Raw genomic sequence first — 23,101 nt, 5'->3', positions numbered from 1 at the left:
CATGTATCCTGCACTCCACTCTCTCTTCACACACATCATCATGTATCCTGCACTCCACTCTCTCTTCACACACATCACCATGTATCCTGCACTCCACTCTCTCTTCACACACATCACCATGTATCCTGCACTCCACACTCTTCACACACATCATCATGTATCCTGCACTCCACTCTCTCTTCACACACATCACCATGTATCCTGCACTCCACTCTCTCTTCACACATCACCATGTATCCTGCACTCCACTCTCTCTTCACACACATCACCATGTATCCTGCACTCCACACTCTTCACACACATCACCATGTATCCTGCACTCCACTCTCTTCACACACATCACCATGTATCCTGCACTCCACTCTCTTCACACACATCACCATGTATCCTGCACTCCACACTCTTCACACACATCACCATGTATCCTGCACTCCACTCTCTCTTCACATCACCATGTATCCTGCACTCCACTCTCTCTTCACATCACCATGTATCCTGACCTCCACTCTCTTCACACACATCATCATGTATCCTGCACTCCACTCTCTCTTCACACACATCACCATGTATCCTGCACTCCACACTCTTCACACACATCACCATGTATCCTGCACTCCACTCTCTTCACACACATCACCATGTATCCTGCACTCCACTCTCTTCACACACATCACCATGTATCCTGCACTCCACACTCTTCACACACATCACCATGTATCCTGCACTCCACTCTCTCTTCACACACATCACCATGTATCCTGCACTCCACACTCTTCACACACATCACCATGTATCCTGCACTCCACTCTCTCTTCACACATCACCATGTATCCTGCACTCCACTCTCTTCACACACATCACCATGTATCCTGCACTCCACTCTCTCTTCACACATCACCATGTATCCTGCACTCCACTCTCTTCACACACATCACCATGTATCCTGCACTCCACTCTCTCTTCACACATCACCATGTATCCTGCACTCCACACTCTCTTCACACACATCACCATGTATCCTGCACTCCACTCTCTCTTCACACACATCACCATGTATCATGCACTCCACTCTCTTCACACACATCACCATGTATCCTGCACTCCACTCTCTTCACACACACATCACCATGTATCCTGCACTCCACTCTCTCTTCACACACATCACCATGTATCCTGCACTCCACACTCTCTTCACACACACATCACCATGTATCCTGCACTCCACTCTCTCTTCACACACATCACCATGTATCCTGCACTCCACTCTCTCTTCACACACATCATCATGTATCCTGCACTCCACTCTCTTCACACACATCACCATGTATCCTGCACTCCACACTCTTCACACACATCATGTATCCTGCACTCCACTCTCTTCACACACACATCACCATGTATCCTGCACTCCACTCTCTCTTCACACACATCACCATGTATCCTGCACTCCACACTCTCTTCACACACACATCACCATGTATCCTGCACTCCACTCTCTCTTCACACACATCACCATGTATCCTGCACTCCACACTCTTCACACACATCACCATGTATCCTGCACTCCACTCTCTTCACACACATCACCATGTATCCTGCACTCCACTCTCTCTTCACACACATCACCATGTATCCTGCACTCCACACTCTCTTCACACACATCACCATGTATCCTGCACTCCACTCTCTCTTCACACACATCACCATGTATCCTGCACTCCACACTCTTCACACACATCACTATGTATCCTGCACTCCACTCTCTTTTCACACACATAACCATGTATCCTGCACTCCACTCTCTCTTCACACACATCACCATGTATCCTGCACTCCACACTCTTCACACACATCACCATGTATCCTGCACTCCACTCTCTCTTCACACACATCACCATGTATCCTGCACTACACACACGTTTCTCCACTTCCACACGCACCTCTCTGCACACCTGTGCACCACACACACACACACACACAGAGCTCAACACTCACATGACGTATTCTATTTACGTGAACTGGGGCCATTTGTTTCCACATGCCAGCGGTGAGTAGTGGCAGCATGCCAGTGAAGACCAGTTCTGCACACGGACACCTCTGTTTGCTACTGTGATGTTTGACTTGCATGCCCAGTGTTACCATGTGTGTGATATTTATGTGTTCAGATGGCATCATCAAAACAAGTGAAATAACTGAAGAAGGCTGAAAATTCACACAGTTTATCCACAGTGGTATATATCCAGACAGTTTTCTAAATTTTTGGCTGGTTGTTCTGGATATGGAATAAGAACTTAAACACTACTTTCTTCTGGTTTTTGTTTTAATATCTTTTTCTTTTACCTGTCACTGAATGGGTTTAACTGATTAATTAAAAAAACGACATCATCATACCCTGAAAACTAAAATTCATCCATCAATGAACAAAAAACAAACAAAAAAGACATGGCCCCAGTGCCCAGACGGGGCCTCATAGTGCCCAGACGGGGCCTCACAATGCCCAGACAGGGCCCCAGTGCCCAGACAGGGCCCCACAGTGCCCAGACAGGGCCTCCGCACTAACCAACAGCAGACACTCAGCTCGCTCTCTCTCTCTCCCCACCTCTTGCCTCGTTAGGGACACTGTTCTTTTCTCCTCCAATCTGCCGTCACAACCTTCACCACCACTGCACCACCACTGTTCCTCAACACATTTGCACTCAAGAGTTCCACTCAGACAGAAGGCCTTTTCCAGATGCCACGCTGGCCACACACCTGTTTGATACTCATACACACCAAAGCAGTCCAACCCATTCTTACACACACACATATACATATGCCTCTACCCCACCCCTACCTCCCAACACATGTATGTTCACACCCCCACAAACAAATGTCAGACAGCTTAACCTTTACTGTAATAACACATAGACAGCCTTGACCTTTACTGTGATGACATATAGACAGCCTTGACCTTTCTTGTCATGACACACATATAGCCTTGACCTTTCCTGTCGCGGCATGTTGACAGTCCCCTTTCTTCCCTTCAAATGTCCACTGTTCCCTCCCCTTAGAACACACTCTCTCTCTCCTGGTCTTCACACCTGTCCACTGTTCCCTCCCCTTAGAACACACTCTCTCTCTCCTGGTCTTCACACCTGTCCACTGTTCCCTCCCCTTAGAACACACTCTCTCTCTCCTGGTCTTCACACCTGTCCACTGTTCCCTCCCCTTAGAACACACTCTCTCTCTCCTGGTCTTCACACCTGTCCACTGTTCCCTCCCCTTAGAACACACTCTCTCTCTCCTGGTCTTCACACCTGTCCACTGTTCCCTCCCCTTAGAACACACTCTCTCTCTCCTGGTCTTCACACCTGTCCACTGTTCCCTCCCCTTAGAACACACACTCTCTCTCTCTCTCCTGGTCTTCACACCTGTCCACTGTTCTCTCCCCTTAGAACACACACTCTCTCTCTCTCTCCTGGTCTTCACACCTGTCCACTGTTCCCTCCCCTTAGAACACACACTCTCTCTCCTGGTCTTCACACCTGTCCACTGTTCCCTCCCCTTAGAACACACTCTCTCTCTCTCTCCTGGTCTTCACACCTGTCCACTGTTCCCTCCCCTTAGAACACACTCTCTCTCTCCTGGTCTTCACACCTGACCACTGTTCCCTCCCCTTAGAACACACACACTCTCCCCTGGTCTTCACACCCACTCACACCAAAGTCCCTGTTTCTCTCTCCAAACAGGTGTTGTTGTTTAAACATTCTGGAAAAACAAACAAACAAAAACAGTCACAAGGTGGGCAAAACAACTGACAGGGGTAGCCGTTGCACTGACGTGTGTGTGTGTGTGTGTGTGTGTGTGTGTGTGTGAGAGCAAAATGTTGCGACTGTCACAGCGCGTCCTTCAACACCAAACCCGAGAGAGAGAGGAAGAAAAGGAAAGAGAGATGGGTACTACTCTACACATCGCAAGCCACTGCAGTCACTGATGTGGCCTGGGGATGAAGCATGACATGCTTTACAATATCTATTTGAAAAAAAAAAAGAGTAAAAAAGGGAAATAAATAAATGAAAACACCAACAAAATTCAAGAACAAGTACACTTCAAGCCATGTTCACATTCTCCATTTTCTGAGCACTTAGGCAACAAACAATTCTGACCCTCCCCCCCTCCCCCTCCATATGAAAACAAACAACAAAAACCACCTTATTTCAACATCACAGCCAAGCCTTCCATCCCACTCCAGGCAGGACCTTCACTGCTGTGTGAGCTCCAGGCAATGGGACCTAGTGCTGCTTACAGCAGAGACTGTCTTCAGTAGCCTCTGACCAGTCCACTGTCTCCACTGTCTTCAGGTTCACTCTCTGACCAGTCCACTGTCTTCAGGTTCACTCTCTGACCAGTCCACTGTCTCCACTGTCTTCAGGTTCACTCTCTGACCAGTCCACTTCTTCACTGTCTTCAGGTTCACACTGACCAGTCCACTGTCTCCACTGTGTTCAGGTTCACTCTCTGACCAGTCCACTGTCTTCAGGTTCACACTCTGACCAGTCCACTGTCTCCACTGTCTTCAGGTTCACTCTCTGACCAGTCCACTGTCTCCACTGTCTTCAGGTTCACTCTCTGACCAGTCCACTGTCTTCACTGTCTTCAGGTTCACACTCTGACCAGTCCACTGTCTCCACTGTCTTCAGGTTCACTCTCTGACCAGTCCACTGTCTCCACTGTCTTCAGGTTCACTCTCTGACCAGTCCACGGTCTTCAGGTTCACTCTCTGACCAGTCCACAGTCTTCAGGTTCATTCTCTGACCAGTCCACTGTCTTCAGGTTCACACTCTGACCAGTCCACTGTCTCCACTGTCTTCAGGTTCACACTCTGACCAGTCCACTGTCTTCAGGTTCACACTCTGACCAGTCCACTGTCTTCACTGTCTTCAGGTTCACTCTCTGACCAGTCCACTGTCTTCAGGTTCACACTCTGACCAGTCCACTGTCTTCACTGTCTTCAGGTTCACACTCTGACCAGTCCACTGTCTTCAGGTTCACACTCTGACCAGTCCACTGTCCTCACTGTCTTCAGGTTCACACTCTGACCAGTCCACTGTCCTCACTGTCTTCAGGTTCACACTCTGACCAGTCCACTGTCTTCAGGTTCACTCTCTGACCAGTCCACTGTCTTCAGGTTCACACTCTGACCAGTCCACTGTCTTCAGGTTCACTCTCTGACCAGTCCACTGTCTTCAGGTTCACACTCTGACCAGTCCACTGTCTCCACTGTCTTCAGGTTCACACTCTGACCAGTCCACTGTCTTCAGGTTCACTCTCTGACCAGTCCACTGTCTCCACTGTCTTCAGGTTCACACTCTGACCAGTCCACTGTCTTCACTGTCTTCAGGTTCACTCTCTGACCAGTCCACTGTCTCCACTGTCTTCAGGTTCACTCTCTGACCAGTCCACTGTCTTCACTGTCTTCAGGTTCACTCTCTGACCAGTCCACTGTCTTCACTGTCTTCAGGTTCACTCTCTGACCAGTCCACTGTCTTCACTGTCTTCAGGTTCACTCTCTGACCAGTCCACTGTCTTCAGGTTCACTCTCTGACCAGTCCACTGTCTTCACTGTCTTCAGGTTCACACTCTGACCAGTCCACTGTCTTCAGGTTCACACTGTGGGTAGGGAGAAGTAACTGTCTCCAGGTTCACACTGTGGGTAGGGAGAAGTAACTGTCTCCAGGTTCACACTATGGGTAGGGAGAAGTAACTGTCTCCAGGTTCACACTGTGGGTAGGGAGAAGTAACTGTCTTCAGGTTCACACTGTGGGTAGGGAGAAGTAACTGTCTCCAGGTTCACACTGTGGGTAGGGAGAAGTAACTGTCTCCAGGTTCACACTGTGGGTAGGAAGAAGTAACTGTCTCCAGGTTCACACTGTGGGTAGGAAGAAGTAACTGTCTCCAGGTTCACACTATGGGTAGGGAGAACTGTCTCCAGGTTCACACTGTGGGTAGGCAGAACTGTCTCCAGGTTCACACTGTGGGTAGGGAGAACTGTCTCCAGGTTCACACTGTGGGTAGGGAGAAGTAACTGTCTCCAGGTTCACACTGTGGGTAGGGAGAACTGTCTCCAGGTTCACACTGTGGGTAGGGAGAACTGTCTCCAGGTTCACACTATGGGTAGGGAGAACTGTCTCCAGGTTCACACTGTGGGTAGGGAGAACTGTCTCCAGGTTCACACTGTGGGTAGGGAGAAGTAACTGTCTCCAGGTTCACACTGTGGCTAGGGAGAACTGTCTCCAGGTTCACACTGTGGGTAGGGAGAACTGTCTCCAGGTTCACACTGTGGGTAGGGAGAACTGTCTCCAGGTTCACACTGTGGGTAGGGAGAACTGTCTCCAGGTTCACACTGTGGGTAGGGAGAACTGTCTTCAGGTTCACACTATGGGTAGGGAGAAGTAACTGTCTCCAGGTTCACACTGTGGGTAGGGAGAACTGTCTCCAGGTTCACACTGTGGGTAGGGAGAACTGTCTTCAGGTTCACACTGTGGGTAGGGAGAACTGTCTCCAGGTTCACACTATGGGTAGGGAGAACTGTCTCCAGGTTCACACTATGGGTAGGGAGAACTGTCTCCAGGTTCACACTGTGGGTAGGGAGAACTGTCTCCAGGGTCACACTGTGGGTAGGGAGAACTGTCTCCAGGTTCACACTATGGGTAGGGAGAAGTAACTGTCTCCAGGTTCACACTGTGGGTAGGGAGAACTGTCTCCAGGTTCACACTATGGGTAGGAAGAAGTAACTGTCTCCAGGTTCACACTGTGGGTAGGGAGAACTGTCTTCAGGGTCTCACTATGGGTAGGGAGAAGTAACTGTCTCCAGGTTCACACTGTGGGTAGGGAGAAGTAACTGTCTCCAGGTTCACACTATGGGTAGGGAGAACTGTCTCCAGGTTCACACTGTGGGTAGGGAGAACTGTCTTCAGGTTCACACTATGGGTAGGGAGAAGTAACTGTCTCCAGGTTCACACTGTGGGTAGGGAGAACTGTCTCCAGGTTCACACTATGGGTAGGGAGAACTGTCTCCAGGTTCACACTATGGGTAGGGAGAACTGTCTCCAGGGTCACACTGTGGGTAGGGAGAACTGTCTCCAGGTTCACACTATGGGTAGGGAGAAGTAACTGTCTCCAGGTTCACACTGTGGGTAGGGAGAACTGTCTCCAGGTTCACACTATGGGTAGGAAGAAGTAACTGTCTCCAGGTTCACACTGTGGGTAGGGAGAACTGTCTTCAGGGTCTCACTATGGGTAGGGAGAAGTAACTGTCCTATTGCCCACTCTCTTACTGCTCTTTGTTCCACATGCAGCATAAGGCACCAACAAATCTGCAGTCATTTCGTTCCTGAGCGTGTCAGCTGATTCTGTTCCAGATCTTGCCTTGCTGTTGTCGTCTCCTTCCACAGGTCTTCTCCATGTGGTCTGTCTCTCTTTCTTCTCCATGTGCCCAGAGGTCTGCCTGTCTTTCTTCTCCATGTGCCCAGTGGTCTGTCTTTCTTCTCCATGTGCCCAGAGGTCTGTCTTTCTTCTCCATGTGCCCAGAGGTCTGTCTTTCTTCTCCATGTGGTCTGTCTCTCTTTCTTCTCCATGTGCCCAGAGGTCTGTCTTTCTTCTCCATGTGGTCTGTCTCTCTTTCTTCTCCATGTGCCCAGAGGTCTGTCTTTCTTCTCCATGTGGTCTGTCTGTCTCTCTTCTCCATGTGCCCAGAGGTCTGCCTGTCTTTCTTCTCCATGTGCCCAGAGGTCTGCCTGTCTTTCTTCTCCATGTGCCCAGTGGTCTGTCTTTCTTCTCCATGTGCCCAGAGGTCTGTCTTTCTTCTCCATGTGGTCTGTCTGTCTTTCTTCTCCATGTGCCCAGAGGTCTGTCTGTGTTTCTTCTCCATGTGCCCAGAGGTCTGTCTGTGTTTCTTCTCCATGTGCCCAGAGGTCTGTCTCTCTTTCTTCTCCATGTGGTCTGTCTCTCTTCTCCATGTGTCTAGTAATCTGTCTCTCTTACTTCTCTGTGGTGCCAATCTGAGGGCAGCGTACAGATGTGTGGTTTTGTTCATCCCCAGGACGTGGTCCAGCCACCTCCAACGTCTCTGTTTCACCTTGCCTGTGCATCTGCTCAGCTCTTTGTTAGCGACATGCTGTTCCCAGTGAATTCTGAGGTTTCCATGGAGACATCATCCTATGAAGTCTCCAAGCATGACTAACATCCTGCTAAAACTCTAGCAGTTGGCTGACACAATGTTCAAACACACTGTCATACGTAAACAAAACATATGTACACAGGCATACACACCCCATGTGCATGCATGCACATGCACATTCATACCATTCAAACATATAACAAATATTTACACCTGACACTTGTAAACACTTTTCACATTCACACATATAGATACTTGTACCTGCAAACATCCACTTGCACATGCACATACATACGTGCACACACACACACATGGACATAAATTTATACACACTCTTTCTTTCTTTGTAGTACACACACACACAAACACAGCTCCAGCTCATGTTGATCTGAATAATCCGCCTTTAGGTCAAACTGGTTAACAAAACAAACAAACAAAAACCCAGATAAACAAGGAAAGTAGTGCGGCGAGTCAAATCACACAGACGCTTCAGTTGAAAGTGTTGTTGAGTAGTGGGGTTAACGTGAGGAACGAACCACGACCACTGGCACACTGAGGGCAGCCCGCCACACCACCCTCACACCACCCTGGCCGTGTTGGGAACTGACTGGGGAAGGGTCCGGGTGGGGGTGGGGGGGAGAAAAGTGGTGAGGCAGGGCTGGAGAAGTGGTGGTGGGGGAGGGGGGGGAGTGGTGGGGGGGGAGGAGGGGGGGGTGGGGGAGGGGGGCAAGGGGGGAGAAGTGGTGGGGGAGGGGGGGACAGCGAGGAGGTAAACCCTTGCCAGTGCCCACCCCCATCCCCCTGTCCAACCAACACCCTGGCCACCACGTCTTCAGGATGCACGCTGGAAATGTCTGCATGCGAAGGGATAGGGGTGGGGAGGGGGATGTAGGACAGGCAAGGACAGGACGAGGTGTGTGTGTGTGTGTGTATGTGTGTGTGTGTTTGTGTGTGTGAGGGACACATCAGTCGGGTGTGGCGGGGGGCTCTGTGCTGAAGTAGGGCGTGGCGTCCTTCACCAGGATGGTGTGGCACACGTCGCACACCTTGGCCGGGCGACGCGCCGGCCCACTCTGCACCGCCTTCGTCGTGCAGTCCGCACAGAAGATCCGCCCACAGTGCCGGCAGTGGTGCTGCTCACAGCATGCACAAAATGTTGTCCTGTTATCTATCACAGTGAACTGGGAACATTTCAATTATGAAAAATGATCAAAAAAAGAAAAGAAAAGATCCAATGTGTTCTTGACAACATCTCAAAGTGTGTGAAAACAGAAAATTATGAAAATGCGTGATCTGTTTTGTACGTATGCACATGTTTTCATCCTCTGAATACTCAGTTCTAAATATAGACTCATTGTAACAGTTGCCCATGATTGAAGGCAAGTCTAAACAATATTTCTCAGCCATTTTTGTCCCCCCCTAAAAAATCATCAACTTAAAAACTTGATCACTCAGCCCATTGACATACTTCAAACATCAAAACGGCAGCTACAGTGGGAAACAACTGATGTATTTCAAACATCAAAACGGCAGCTACAGTAGGAAACAACTGATGTACTTCAAACATCAAAACGGCAGCTACAGTAGGAAACAACTGATGTACTTCAAACATCAAAACGGCAGCTACATTAGGAAACAACTGATGTATTTCAAACATCAAAACGGCAGCTACAGTAGGAAACAACTGATGTACTACCAACATCAAAACGGCAGCTACAGTAGGAAACAACTGATGTACTACCAACATCAAAACGGCAGCTACAGTAGGAAACAACTGATGTACTACCAACATCAAAACGGCAGCTACAGTAGGAAACAACTGATGTACTACCACGCTCAGTGAATTATGGGACAGCTGGAAGTGAAAGTAAAGACAGTGTATTCAGCAGGCCTTACTCAGTGACCCAGTGGTACACAGACTGAACAGGGCCCTGAGAACAGGGGGCCATTCAGGGGGCACTGAGAACAGGGGGCTATTCAGGGGGCACTGAGAACAGGGGGCTATTCAGGGGGCACTGAGAACAGGGGGCTATGGGGCCATTCAGGCGGCACTGAGAACAGGGGGCTATGGGGCCATTCAGGGGGCACTGAGAACAGGGGGCCATTCAGGGGGCACTGAGAACAGGGGGCAATTCAGGGGGCACTGACAACAGGGGGCTATGGGGCCATTCAGGGGGCACTGAGAACAGGGGGCCATTCAGGGGGCACTGAGAACAGGGGGCAATTCAGGGGGCACTAAGAACAGGGGGCAATTCAGGGGGCACTGAGAACAGGGGGCACTGAGAACAGGGGGCAATTCAGGGGGCACTGAGAACAGGGTGCAATTCAGGGGGCACTGAGAACAGGGCACTATGGGGCCATTCAGGGGGCACTGAGAACAGGGGGCTATGGGGCAATTCAGGGGGCACTGAGAACAGGGGGCCATTCAGGGGACACTGAGAACAGGGCACTATGGGGCCATTCAGGGGGCACTGAGAACAGGGCACTATGGGGCTATTCAGGGGACACTGAGAACAGGGCACTATGGGGCCATTCAGGGGGCACTGAGAACAGGGCACTATGGGGCTATTCAGGGGCACTGAGAACAGGGCACTATGGGGCAATTCAGGAGACACTGAGAACAGGGGACCATTCAGGGGGCACTGAGAACAGGGCACTATGGGGCAATTCAGGGGGTGCTGAGAACAGGGCACTATGGGGCCATTCAGGGGGCACTGAGATGCACATCCCCTGTTGCTGAACGGCGGTCCAATCTCGCGAATAGCTCCTGCGAGAGGACCGACGTTCGGTTGTCAGTTGTGTGTTGACGGATAAAGTGATAGACAAGATCGGCCCGAGCACTGCCGAGAGGCAGGATCGAGGTATTAATACGTTTAAGAATTATCTTGATATTCATTGTGAAAACTTAAAAACAAAACTCCTTTACATATTTTCTGATTTTTCAGGCACTGCGCACTCAATGTTGAAAAATGCAACAGACATACGTGGGGACTCTCTTTTTCTTCCCCACTTCAAGCGGGTAAAAGGCCTTGTCAGGCTTGCACGCCTTGATATTGATATATGATATGATATAAGAGGTACTTCAACGTGGAAGTGCCAATATCAGTCTGGGAAACAGCAGAGTTAGGCAATGGGGCAGAAGAATCCAACACTGCCAAAGTTCCAATGGGCGTGCACGTACCTGCTCTGTGGGCGCAAGGCGCCGCACCAGAAGGCAGAGTGGTGCATAATTGCTGCAGCAAGTTTAGCGATGAGTTGCTGATTGTTTAGTTGAGTAGCTTGCTGAGACACCATTAGTGGATGGGAAACAGCAGCACTCGGCGGTGTGGCAAATGGGGTCATCACCGCATAGCTTGGTAGGACCGTGCACACGCTCGCACTGAAGGCGAGGAGCAGTGCCGGTGCAAGGGAAATAACTGCGGCAGTCACCGGCAAGGGTGCCGAAGCAGGGGTTGCCTCCCTTGGATCGGGTGATCCGGACAAGGAGGGGGGGGGGGGTGCACGCGTATGGGCAAGCGTGTCCCCTAGTGGTCCACCTTCCTCCCTACACCAGGGGAGGGCATCCCTACACGCCTCGGTCGCTATTGGATCCGAGACGGTCGAGGCAAGCCGCGTGGGGGGTCGCGTGATCCGATGTCACGGCCGCCACCACGGACGCATCGCACATAGGGCCCAGTCTAACGTGCGGATCCAAGACAAGCTGCCTTTTTTTTCTTTTTTTTTTTTTTTTTTTTTTGTCCCCAAGGGATTGTGGCCATTCCATTGGTGCAACTGTGGGTATGATAAAGAGATAGAGGAGATCGACTCGTACACTGCCGACTGGCAGGGCCGAGAAAACGCGGATCGCGTCGATTGAGTTCGCGGATCGATAAAAATGACATGAAAGGTAACACTGACCTGAGTGTGTGACCACAAACCTCTAGAAGTCACCAGAGGAGGTGGCGGAGGTCTGGAGTCGACCGGAGGGAGCGGAGGAAGTGGAGAAGGCGGCGGGTTGGCGTTGTTTAGAGGGCCAGTAGTAGAGGGCCCAGAGTGTCAGCGAATCGATTGCGATCGCGCCTTAATTTTAGCACGATTCCCCAATCGAGCTACATAATTATGTGACCTGGTTGGAGACATAATTTGACCACAAACAAGAACGCCAGAGGATCGACAGACAGACAGAAAATACGAAAAAACTTAGCCGTATGAAGAGCACAGGTACAGGAGTCATGATGGCTGCCGGAAAAAGAGGGCGATAACCAGCGGGACAAAGGGGAGGTTACCTACTTCCGGGAGGTTATCGGCCGTAGTTTCGTCTGCTCCGCATAGGCGGATAGTAGTTTGCACAGGACAGGAATGTCAGACCCCTGCCGGAGTCTGCACTAGTTGGGTCACGGTTAAGTATGTGTAATTAAACAGGGCACTATGGGGCAATTCAGGGGGTGCTGAGAACAGGGCACTATGGGGCCATTCAGGGGGCACTGAGAACAGGGCACTATGGGGCCATTCAGGGGGCACTGAGAACAGGGGACCATTCAGGGGGCACTGAGAACAGGGCACTATGGGGCAATTCAGGGGGCACTGAGAACAGGGCACTATGGGGCTATTCAGGGGACACTGAGAACAGGGCACTATGGGCCATTCAGGGGGCACTGAGAACAGGGGGCCATTCAGGGGACACCAAGAACAGGGCACTATGGGGCCATTCAGGGGGCACTGAGATCAGGGCACTATGGGGCCATTCAGGGGGCACTGAGAACAGGGCACTATGGGGCCATTCAGGGGGCACTGAGAACAGGGCACTATGGGGCCATTCAGGGGACACTGAGAACAGGGCACTATGGGGCCATTCAGGGGGCACTGAGAACAGGGCACTATGGGGCCATTCAGGGGACACAGAACAGGGGGCCATGCAGGGGACACAGAACAGGGCACTACGGGGCCATTCAGGGGGCACTGAGATCAGGGCAATATGGGGCCATTCAGGGGACACTGAGAACAGGGCACTATGGGGCCATTCAGGGGACACAGAACAGGGGGCCATTCAGGGGACACTGAGAACAGGGCACTATGGGGCCATTCAGGGGACACTGAGAACAGGGCACTATGGGGTTATTCAGGGGACACTGAGAACAGGGGGCCATGCAGGGGACACAGAACAGGGGGCCATTCAGGGGACACTGAGAACAGGGGGCTATGGGACCATTCAGGGGGCGCTGAGAACAGGGCACTATGGGGCCATTCAGGGGGCACTGAGAACAGGGGGCCATTCAGGGGACACTGAGAACAGGGGGCCATTCAGGGGACACTGAGAACAGGGGGCAATTCAGGGGGCACTGAGAACAGGGCACTATGGGGCCATTCAGGGGACACTGAGAACAGGGCACTATGGGGCCATTCAGGGGACACTGAGAACAGGGGGCCATTCAGGGGGCACTGAGAACAGGGCACTATGGGGCCATTCAGGGGACACTGAGAACAGGGCACTATGGGGCCATTCAGGGGGCACTGAGTTAATCACTGGGAAAGATAATGTTCTGTGTCTTACAATGCAGGCATGCCAGATGTGACATGCTGCGTACAATCATCCTTTTCAATCAAGAGTAAAATGACCCCACTATCAGCATGAAGCCACACTGGTGGCCACCAGCCGCTGTGTTTCCTGTTTACCTGAGGCCCTTTTTGACACTGGTGGGCACTTGCCGCTGTGTTTCCTATTTGCCTGAGGCCCTTTTTGACACTGGTGGGCACTTGCCGCTGTGTTTCCTGTTTACCTGAGGCCCTTTTTGACACTGGTGGCCACCAGCCGCTGTGTTTCCTGTTTACCTGAGGCCTGTGTACAGGCCAGTCTTTTTGACACTGGTGGCCACCAGCCGCTGTGTTTCCTGTTTACCTGAGGCCCTTTTTGACACTGGTGGGCACTTGCCGCTGTGTTTCCTGTTTACCTGAGGCCCTTTTTGACACTGGTGGCCACCAGCCGCTGTGTTTCCTGTTTACCTGAGGCCCTTTTTGACACTGGTGGCCACCAGCCGCTGTGTTTCCTGTTTACCTCAGGCCTGTGTACAGCCCTGTCTTTTTGACACTGGTGGCCACCAGCCGCTGTGTTTCCTGTTTACCTGAGGCCCTTTTTGACACTGGTGGCCACCAGCCGCTGTGTTTCCTGTTTACCTGAGGCCTGTGTACAGCCCAGTCTTTCTGACTCCACCCATGAGTGAGTGATGGCCCTTTTCAGTGGGAAGGTCCAAGAGGCAAAAGGGGGTGTGTGTGGGGGGGAGGGGGCCTCTCACCCAATGTTTATCCTGTCAACAAGGACAGGTTTTTACCCACAAAGAAGTAACACATGGGTATCCATCTGGTACCGACAGGGAAGAACAAATGCCACTGGAATACATGGTATGAACATAAGAGAAGGACCATATTTAGATTGGTAATACAGGGGGAAAAAAGCAAAAAAAGTGTGTAGGTGTTCCTCCCCTCTCACTCACTCCAGACGAATAGTTTTCTCCCTTGCTTTTCCCTACGGATGACTCATTTGTTAGGGTTAGGAAAAAAAATCACCAAAAATATAAAACATAAAGTAACTGAATGAAACTCATTGTACTTGACCCACTGACCCCACTCCTCATGTGGTGTGAACGCCCACCCTCTCTTCACTGCTTTCAGAAGCTGAGTCACTGTCAGTATCTTCTTGCTCTTAACTTTCTTCACTGCAGATACTTTATTCCTTCTTCATCATCCTTGTTGATGTTGAAACCTTCACTATGAAGCATTTCAATCACTTCAGCAATGGTAAAAGCCATTGTCATAATCTAGTTTGCTCCAAAAATTTCCACCTCACTGTGGAGTGTGTTGTTACGGAATCTCATGAAGAAAGTTTTCATTTGACCCTTGAAACATTCACAATGCCCAGCGTAGCTGCAATTGTTATGCTACCCCATGAGGAAAACATGGAAAAATTTTTAACTGTCAAAACCTTTCACTTGGTGACAGAGGAGGGAGAGACAGTGACACTGGCCTTTCGCTTGGTGACAGAGGAGGGAGAGACAGTGACACTGGCCTTTCGCTTGGTGACAGAGGAGGGAGAGACAGTGACACTGACCTTTCGCTTGGTGACAGAGGAGGGAGAGACAGTGACACTGACCTTTTGCTTGGTGACAGAGGAGGGAGAGACAGTGACACTGACCTTTCGCTTGGTGACAGAGGAGGGAGAGACAGTGACACTGACCTTTCGCTTGGTGACAGAGGAGGGAGAGACAGTGACACTGACCTTTCGCTTGGTGACTGAGAAAGGCTGGCGACAGTTGTTGCAGTCCTCCACATCGTCCTCGTGCTGCCATCGCACTTCGTTCTCTGCCTGTCGGATCTTCTCCAGCTGGATCTGGGACACACCACCACTCCTCTATTACTGTGTGTACCCTGTGTGTGTGGAGGGGGGCCATGGGGCGGGGGGGGGGGGGGGGGGGGGGGGTGCGGGGGGAGGGAGAGAGAGATCTGGGACACACCACCACTCCTCTATTACTGTGTGTACCCTGTGTGTGTGGAGGGGGGCCATGGGGGGGGGGGGAGGGAGAGGGAGATCTGGGACACACCACCACTCCTCTATTACTGTGTGTACCCTGTGTGTGTGGAGGGGGGCCATGGGGGGGGGGGGAGGGAGAGGGAGATCTGGGACACACCACCACTCCTCTATTACTGTGTGTACCCTGTGTGTGTGGAGGGGGGCCATGGGGGAGGGAGAGGGAGATCTGGGACACACCACCACTCCTCTATTACTGTGTGTACCCTGTGTGTGTGGAGGGGGGCCATGGGGGAGGGAGAGGGAGATCTGGGACACACCACCACTCCTCTATTACTGTGTGTACTCTGTGTGTGTGGAGGGGGGCCATGGGGGGAGGGGGGAGGGAGAGATCTGGGACACACCACCACTCCTCTATTACTGTGTGTACCCTGTGTGTGTGGAGGGGGGCCATGGGGCGGGGGGGGGGGGGGGGGTGCGGGGGGAGGGAGAGAGAGATCTGGGACACACCACCACTCCTCTATTACTGTGTGTACCCTGTGTGTGTGGAGGGGGGCCATGGGGGGGGGAGGGAGAGGGAGATCTGGGACACACCACCACTCCTCTATTACTGTGTGTACCCTGTGTGTGTGGAGGGGGGCCATGGGGCGGGGGGGGGGGGGGGGGGTGCGGGGGGAGGGAGAGAGAGATCTGGGACACACCACCACTCCTCTATTACTGTGTGTACCCTGTGTGTGTGGAGGGGGGCCATGGGGGGGGGGGAGGGAGAGGGAGATCTGGGACACACCACCACTCCTCTATTACTGTGTGTACCCTGTGTGTGTGGAGGGGGGCCATGGGGGGGGGAGGGAGAGGGAGATCTGGGACACACCACCACTCCTCTATTACTGTGTGTACCCTGTGTGTGTGGAGGGGGGCCATGGGGGGGGAAGGGAGAGGGAGATCTGGGACACACCACCACTCCTCTATTACTGTGTGTACCCCGTGTGGAGGGGGGCCATGGGGGGGGGGGGGGGGAGGGAGAGAGAGATCTGGGACACACCACCAGCTCTCCACGCTCTTACTGAACTGACAGCACTGTGTGTGTGTGTGGCTGGTGTGCCCAGTGAGTGACAGGGCCTGTGTGCACGCACATGCATGTGTTGAGTGAAGGTGTATCATTTCTAGTTGTGACAGTTCAAAGTTCAACAAAGTGAAGTTACCTGTAAGGACTGTGACAGTTCAACAAAGTGAAGTTACCTGTAAGGACTGTGACAGTTCAACAAAGTGAAGTTACCTGTAAGGACTGTGACAGTTCAAAGTGAATTTACCTGTAAGGACTGTGACAGTTCAAAGTGAAGTTACCTGTAAGGACTGTGACAGTTCAACAAAGTGAAGTTACCTGTAGGGACTGTGACAGTTCAACAAAGTGAAGTTACCTGTAAGGACTGTGACAGTTCAACAATGTGAAGTTACCTGTAAGGACTGTGACAGTTCAACAAAGTGAAGTTACCTGTAAGGACTGTGACAGTTCAAAGTGAAGTTACCTGTAAGGACTGTGACAGTTCAACAAAGTGAAGTTACATGTAAGGACTGTGACAGTTCAACAAAGTGAAGTTACCTGTAAGGACTGTGACAGTTCAACAAAGTGAAGTTACCTGTAGGGACTGTGACAGTTCAACAAAGTGAAGTTACCTGTAAGGACTGTGACAGTTCAAAGTGAATTTACCTGTAAGGACTGTGACAGTTCAAAGTGAAGTTACCTGTAGGGACTGTGACAGTTCAACAAAGCGAAATTACCTGTAAGGACTGTGACAGTTCAAAGTGAATTTACCTGTAAGGACTGTGACAGTTCAACAAAGTGAAGTTACCTGTAAGGACTGTGACAGTTCAAAGTGAAGTTACCTGTAGGGACTGTGACAGTTCAAAAAAGTGAAGTTACCTGTAAGGACTGTGACAGTTCAACAATGTGAAGTTACCTTAAGGACTGTGACAGTTCAACAAAGTGAAGTTACCTGTAAGGACTGTGACAGTTCAAAGTGAATTTACCTGTAAGGACTGTGACAGTTCAACAAAGTGAAGTTACCTGTAAGGACTGTGACAGTTCAAAGTGAAGTTACCTGTAGGGACTGTGACAGTTCAAAAAAGTGAAGTTACCTGTAAGGACTGTGACAGTTCAACAAAGTGAAGTTACCTGTAAGGACTGTGACAGTTCAACAATGTGAAGTTACCTTAAGGACTGTGACAGTTCAACAATGTGAAGTTACCTGTAAGGACTGTGACAGTTCAACAAAGTGAATTTACCTGTAAGGACTGTGACAGTTCAACAAAGTGAATTTACCTGTAAGGACTGTGACAGTTCAACAATGTGAAGTTACCTTAAGGACTGTGACATTTCAAAGTGAAGTTACCTGTAAGGACTGTGACAGTTCAACAATGTGAAGTTACCTGTAAGGACTGTGACAGTTCAAAGTGAAGTTACCTGTAAGGACTGTGACAGTTCAACAAAGTGAATTTACCTGTAAGGACTGTGACAGTTCAACAAAGTGAAGTTACATGTAAGGACTGTGACAGTTCAACAAAGTGAAGTTACCTGTAAGGACTGTGACAGTTCAACAAAGTGAAGTTACCTGTAAGGACTGTGACAGTTCAAAGTGAAGTTACCTGTAGGGACTGTGACAGTTCAACAAAGTGAAGTTACATGTAAGGACTGTGACATTTCAAAGTGAAGTTACCTGTAAGGACTGTGACAGTTCAACAAAGTGAAGTTACCTGTAAGGACTGTGACAGTTCAACAATGTGAAGTTACCTGTAGGGACTGTGACATTTCAAAGTGAAGTTACCTGTAAGGACTGTGACAGTTCAACAAAGTGAAGTTACCTGTAAGGACTGTGACAGTTCAACAAAGTGAAGTTACCTGTAGGGACTGTGACAGTTTGACGAAGTCACGCTGCACCGCCTCGCTGTTGTCCAAGTCGACCTGTAAGGACTGGATCTTGCTGCGCAGTTTCTGGTTATCCCCCTCCAGCTGGGTCTGTCACACCATCAAACATCACTGCATCAGTTCTCTTCCCACACACTGTGCACACTCTCCCACAAACATCACTGCATCAGTTCTCTTCCCCACACACTGTGCACACTCTCCCACAAACATCACTGCATCAGTTCTCTTCCCCACACACTGTGCACACTCTCCCACAAACATCACTGCATCAGTTCTCTTCTCCACACACTGTGCACACTCTCCCACAAACATCACTGCATCAGTTCTCTTCCCCACACACTGTGTACACTCCCACAAACATCACAGCATCAGTTCTCTTCTCCACACACTGTGCACACTCTCCCACGAACATCACTGCATCAGTTCTCTTCCCCACACACTGTGCACACTCTCCCACAAACATCACAGCATCAGTTCTCTTCTCCACACACTGTGCACACACTCCCACAAACATCACTGCATCAGTTCTCTTCCCCACACACTGTGCACACGCTCCCACAAACACACAGACACACACTGGCACACATACACACTTAAATATATTCGCAAATTCTCTCTCTCTCTCTCTCACACACACACTCTCTCTCTCTCCTTTTCCAGGTCTATTCATCACATCTCCAAAGCAGTCTGACACAGCCTACACTGTCCAACATATCTGTTCCATATTTCTCACTCTGTTTATTGTATCCCAACACAAAACAGGTATTCTCTGTGTGTGCTTTGTTTTCAAAGACACTTGAACAAACACATGTACATGCACACACAAACACACACATAAATATACACACTCACAAATGTGTACATACACATGCAAACACATACATTCACACAAACATACACACAAGGATGCACACACACACACATACACACACAAAAACACCAACCCCATTCCAATCCACACACACACCTATATACATACATGAATGCACACAATCAAACATACATGAGCAGACTGGCACACACAATATTCACATGCACATACATTCACACAAACACTACCATACAACCCACACACAGACTGGCACACAACACGCACACACACTCACACAAAACTCTCCCATACAACATGCATACAAAATATTCACGCACACACAATATTCACACACACACACACACACACACACACACACACACAGACTCGCACACAACATTCACACACACACACACTCACACACACAATATTCATGCACACACACAAACACACACATTCACTCCCATGCAACACACCGACTCACACACAACATTCACACACACACACACACACACACACACACACACACATCCACAATCACACAAACACTCCCAATCCCATAGAACACACACACAGAGTGGCACACAACATTGATACGAACACTCCGGAACAACCCACCCCCCCACCCCCATCCCCCAGACAGACAGAGGATGGTGTGACAACCCCCCCCCCCCTCCCCATCCCCCAGATAGAGGATGGTGTGACAACACCACCACCCTCCCCCCCCATCGCCCAGACAGAGGATGGTGTGACAACACCCCCCCCCCATCACCCAGACAGACAGACAGAGGATGGTGTGACAACACCCCCCCCCATCACCCAGACAGACAGACAGAGGATGGTGTGACAACACCCCCCCCCCCATCACCCAGACAGACAGACAGAGGATGGTGTGACAACACCCCCCCCCCATCACCCAGACAGACAGACAGAGGATGGTGTGACAACACCCCCCCATCTGTCACAGCATCAAACATCACTGCATCAGTTCTCTTCCCCACACACTGTGCACACCCCCCCCCATCACCCAGACAGACAGACAGAGGATGGTGTGACAACACCCCCCCCCCATCACCCAGACAGACAGACAGAGGATGGTGTGACAACACCCCCCCCCCCATCACCCAGACAGACAGACAGAGGATGGTGTGACAACACCCCCCCCCCATCACCCAGACAGACAGACAGAGGATGGTGTGACAACCCCCCCCCATCCCCCAGACAGACAGAGGATGGTGTGACAACACCCCCCCACCATCCCCCAGACAGAGGATGGTGTGACAACACCCCCCCCATCCCCCAGACAGACAGAGGATGGTGTGACAACACCCCCCCACCATCCCCCAGACAGACAGACAGGATGGTGTGACAACACCCCCCCCCCATCCCCCAGACAGACAGACAGAGGATGGTGTGACAACACCCCCCCCATCCCCCAGACAGACAGACAGGATGGTGTGACAACACCCCCCCCCATCCCCCAGACAGACAGACAGAGGATGGTGTGACAACATCCCCCCCCCATCCCCCAGACAGACAGAGGATGGTGTGACAACCCCCCCCCCCCAATCCCCCAGACAGACAGAGGATGGTGTGACAACCCCCCCCCCATCCCCCAGACAGACAGAGGATGGTGTGACAACACCCCCCCCATCCCCCAGACAGACAGAGGATGGTGTGACAACCCCCCTCCCATCCCCCAGACAGACAGAGGATGGTGTGACAACACCCCCCCCCATCCCCCAGACAGACAGAGGATGGTGTGACAACCCCCCCCCCCAATCCCCCAGACAGACAGAGGATGGTGTGACAACCCCCCCCCATCCCCCAGACAGACAGAGGATGGTGTGACAACACCCCCCCCCCCTATCCCCCAGACAGACAGAGGATGGTGTGACAACCCCCCCCCCCCATCCCCCAGACAGACAGAGGATGGTGTGACAACACCCCCCCCCCATCCCCCAGACAGAGGATGGTGTGACAACACCCCCCCCCATCCCCCAGACAGACAGAGGATGGTGTGACAACCCCCCCCCCCCCCCATCCCCCAGACAGACAGAGGATGGTGTGACAACACCCCCCCCCATCCCCCAGACAGACAGAGGATGGTGTGACAACCCCCCCCCCCATCCCCCAGACAGACAGACAGAGGATGGTGTGACAACACACACCCCCCCCCATCCCCCAGACAGACAGACAGAGGATGGTGTGACAACACCCCCCCCCCCCCATCCCCCAGACAGAGGATGGTGTGACAACACCCCCCCCCATCCCCCAGACAGAGGATGGTGTGACAACCCCCCCCCATCCCCCAGACAGACAGACAGAGGATGGTGTGACAACCCCCCCCCCCCCATCACCCAGACAGACAGACAGAGGATGGTGTGACAACCCCCCCCATCCCCCAGACAGACAGACAGAGGATGGTGTGACAACCCCCCCCCCCCCCATCCCCCAGACAGACAGACAGAGGATGGTGTGACAACACCCCCCCCATCCCCCAGACAGAGGATGGTGTGACAACACCCCCCCACCATCCCCCAGACAGACAGAGGATGGTGTGACAACACCCCCCCACCATCCCCCAGACAGACAGAGGATGGTGTGACAACACCCCCCCCATCCCCCAGACAGACAGAGGATGGTGTGACAACACCCCCCCCCCCCATCCCCCAGACAGACAGAGGATGGTGTGACAACACCCCCCCATCCCCCAGACAGACAGAGGATGGTGTGACAACACCCCCCCCCCATCCCCCAGACAGACAGACAGAGGATGGTGTGACAACACCCCCCCCCATCCCCCAGACAGACAGACAGAGGATGGTGTGACAACACCCCCCCCCATCCCCCAGACAGACAGACAGAGGATGGTGTGACAACACCCCCCCCCATCCCCCAGACAGACAGACAGAGGATGGTGTGACAACACCCCCCCCCATCCCCCAGACAGACAGACAGAGGATGGTGTGACAACACCCCCCCCCATCCCCCAGACAGACAGACAGAGGATGGTGTGACAACACCCCCCCCCATCCCCCAGACAGACAGACAGAGGATGGTGTGACAACACCCCCCCCATCCCCCAGACAGACAGACAGAGGATGGTGTGACAACACCCCCGCCCCCCCATCCCCCAGACAGACAGACAGAGGATGGTGTGACAACACCCCCCCCCCCCGCACCCCCCATCCCCCAGACAGACAGACAGAGGATGGTGTGACAACACCCCCCCCATCCCCCAGACAGACAGACAGAGGATGGTGTGACAACACCCGCCCCCCCCCATCCCCCAGACAGACAGACAGAGGATGGTGTGACAACACCCCCCCCCCATCCCCCAGACAGACAGAGGATGGTGTGACAACACCCCCCCACCATCCCCCAGACAGACAGAGGATGGTGTGACAACACCCCCCCCCATCCCCCAGACAGACAGAGGATGGTGTGACAACACACCCCCCCATCCCCCAGACAGACAGAGGATGGTGTGACAACACCCCCCCACCATCCCCCAGACAGACAGAGGATGGTGTGACAACACCCCCCCCCATCCCCCAGACAGACAGAGGATGGTGTGACAACACCCCCCCCATCCCCCAGACAGACAGACAGAGGATGGTGTGACAACACCCCCCCCCATCCCCCAGACAGACAGAGGATGGTGTGACAACACCCCCCACCATCCCCCAGACAGACAGAGGATGGTGT

At 52.0% G+C, this 23,101-nt stretch overlaps 1 protein-coding gene and 2 long non-coding RNA genes across 5 annotated transcripts in view; 2 read left to right on the top strand and 1 right to left on the bottom strand.

Annotated features, from left to right (window-relative positions):
- Positions 1-4,293: 4,293 nt before the first annotated feature.
- LOC143288302 (uncharacterized) lies at positions 4,294-6,130 on the top strand. The gene is made up of 3 exons (XR_013056066.1): positions 4,294-4,411; positions 4,489-4,994; positions 5,137-6,130. It is a non-coding gene; the product is annotated as an uncharacterized LOC143288302 (long non-coding RNA).
- Positions 6,131-6,315: 185 nt separating this feature from the next.
- On the top strand, positions 6,316-7,932 carry LOC143288301 (uncharacterized). 2 transcript variants are annotated; one of them, XR_013056065.1, is made up of 2 exons: positions 6,316-6,956; positions 7,233-7,932. It is a non-coding gene; the product is annotated as an uncharacterized LOC143288301 (long non-coding RNA). The 2 variants fall into 2 exon arrangements; XR_013056064.1 differs by having other exon boundaries at positions 6,316-7,195.
- A 932-nt stretch (positions 7,933-8,864) lies between these two features.
- The window catches only part of LOC143288300 (rab GTPase-binding effector protein 1-like), a 112,045-nt gene continuing 97,808 nt past the window's right edge, over positions 8,865-23,101 (bottom strand). The window contains exons 20-22 of one of the 2 annotated variants that reach the window (XM_076596652.1): positions 18,553-18,669; positions 15,408-15,518; positions 8,865-9,291 (exon numbers count right to left, since the gene is read on the bottom strand). In XM_076596652.1, the coding sequence (XP_076452767.1) occupies positions 9,124-9,291; positions 15,408-15,518; positions 18,553-18,669 (396 nt within the window). In that variant the 3' untranslated portion in view covers positions 8,865-9,123. The remainder of the gene's footprint in view (positions 9,292-15,407; positions 15,519-18,552; positions 18,670-23,101) is intronic. The other variant, XM_076596653.1, reaches the window with a different exon arrangement.

The sequence above is a fragment of the Babylonia areolata genome, chromosome 12 (genome assembly GCF_041734735.1).
Source record: "Babylonia areolata isolate BAREFJ2019XMU chromosome 12, ASM4173473v1, whole genome shotgun sequence".
Classification (NCBI taxonomy): domain Eukaryota; kingdom Metazoa; phylum Mollusca; class Gastropoda; order Neogastropoda; family Buccinidae; genus Babylonia; species Babylonia areolata.
Note: the sequence above shows the minus strand (reverse complement) of the source record. Positions and strands in the feature narration are given on the sequence as shown.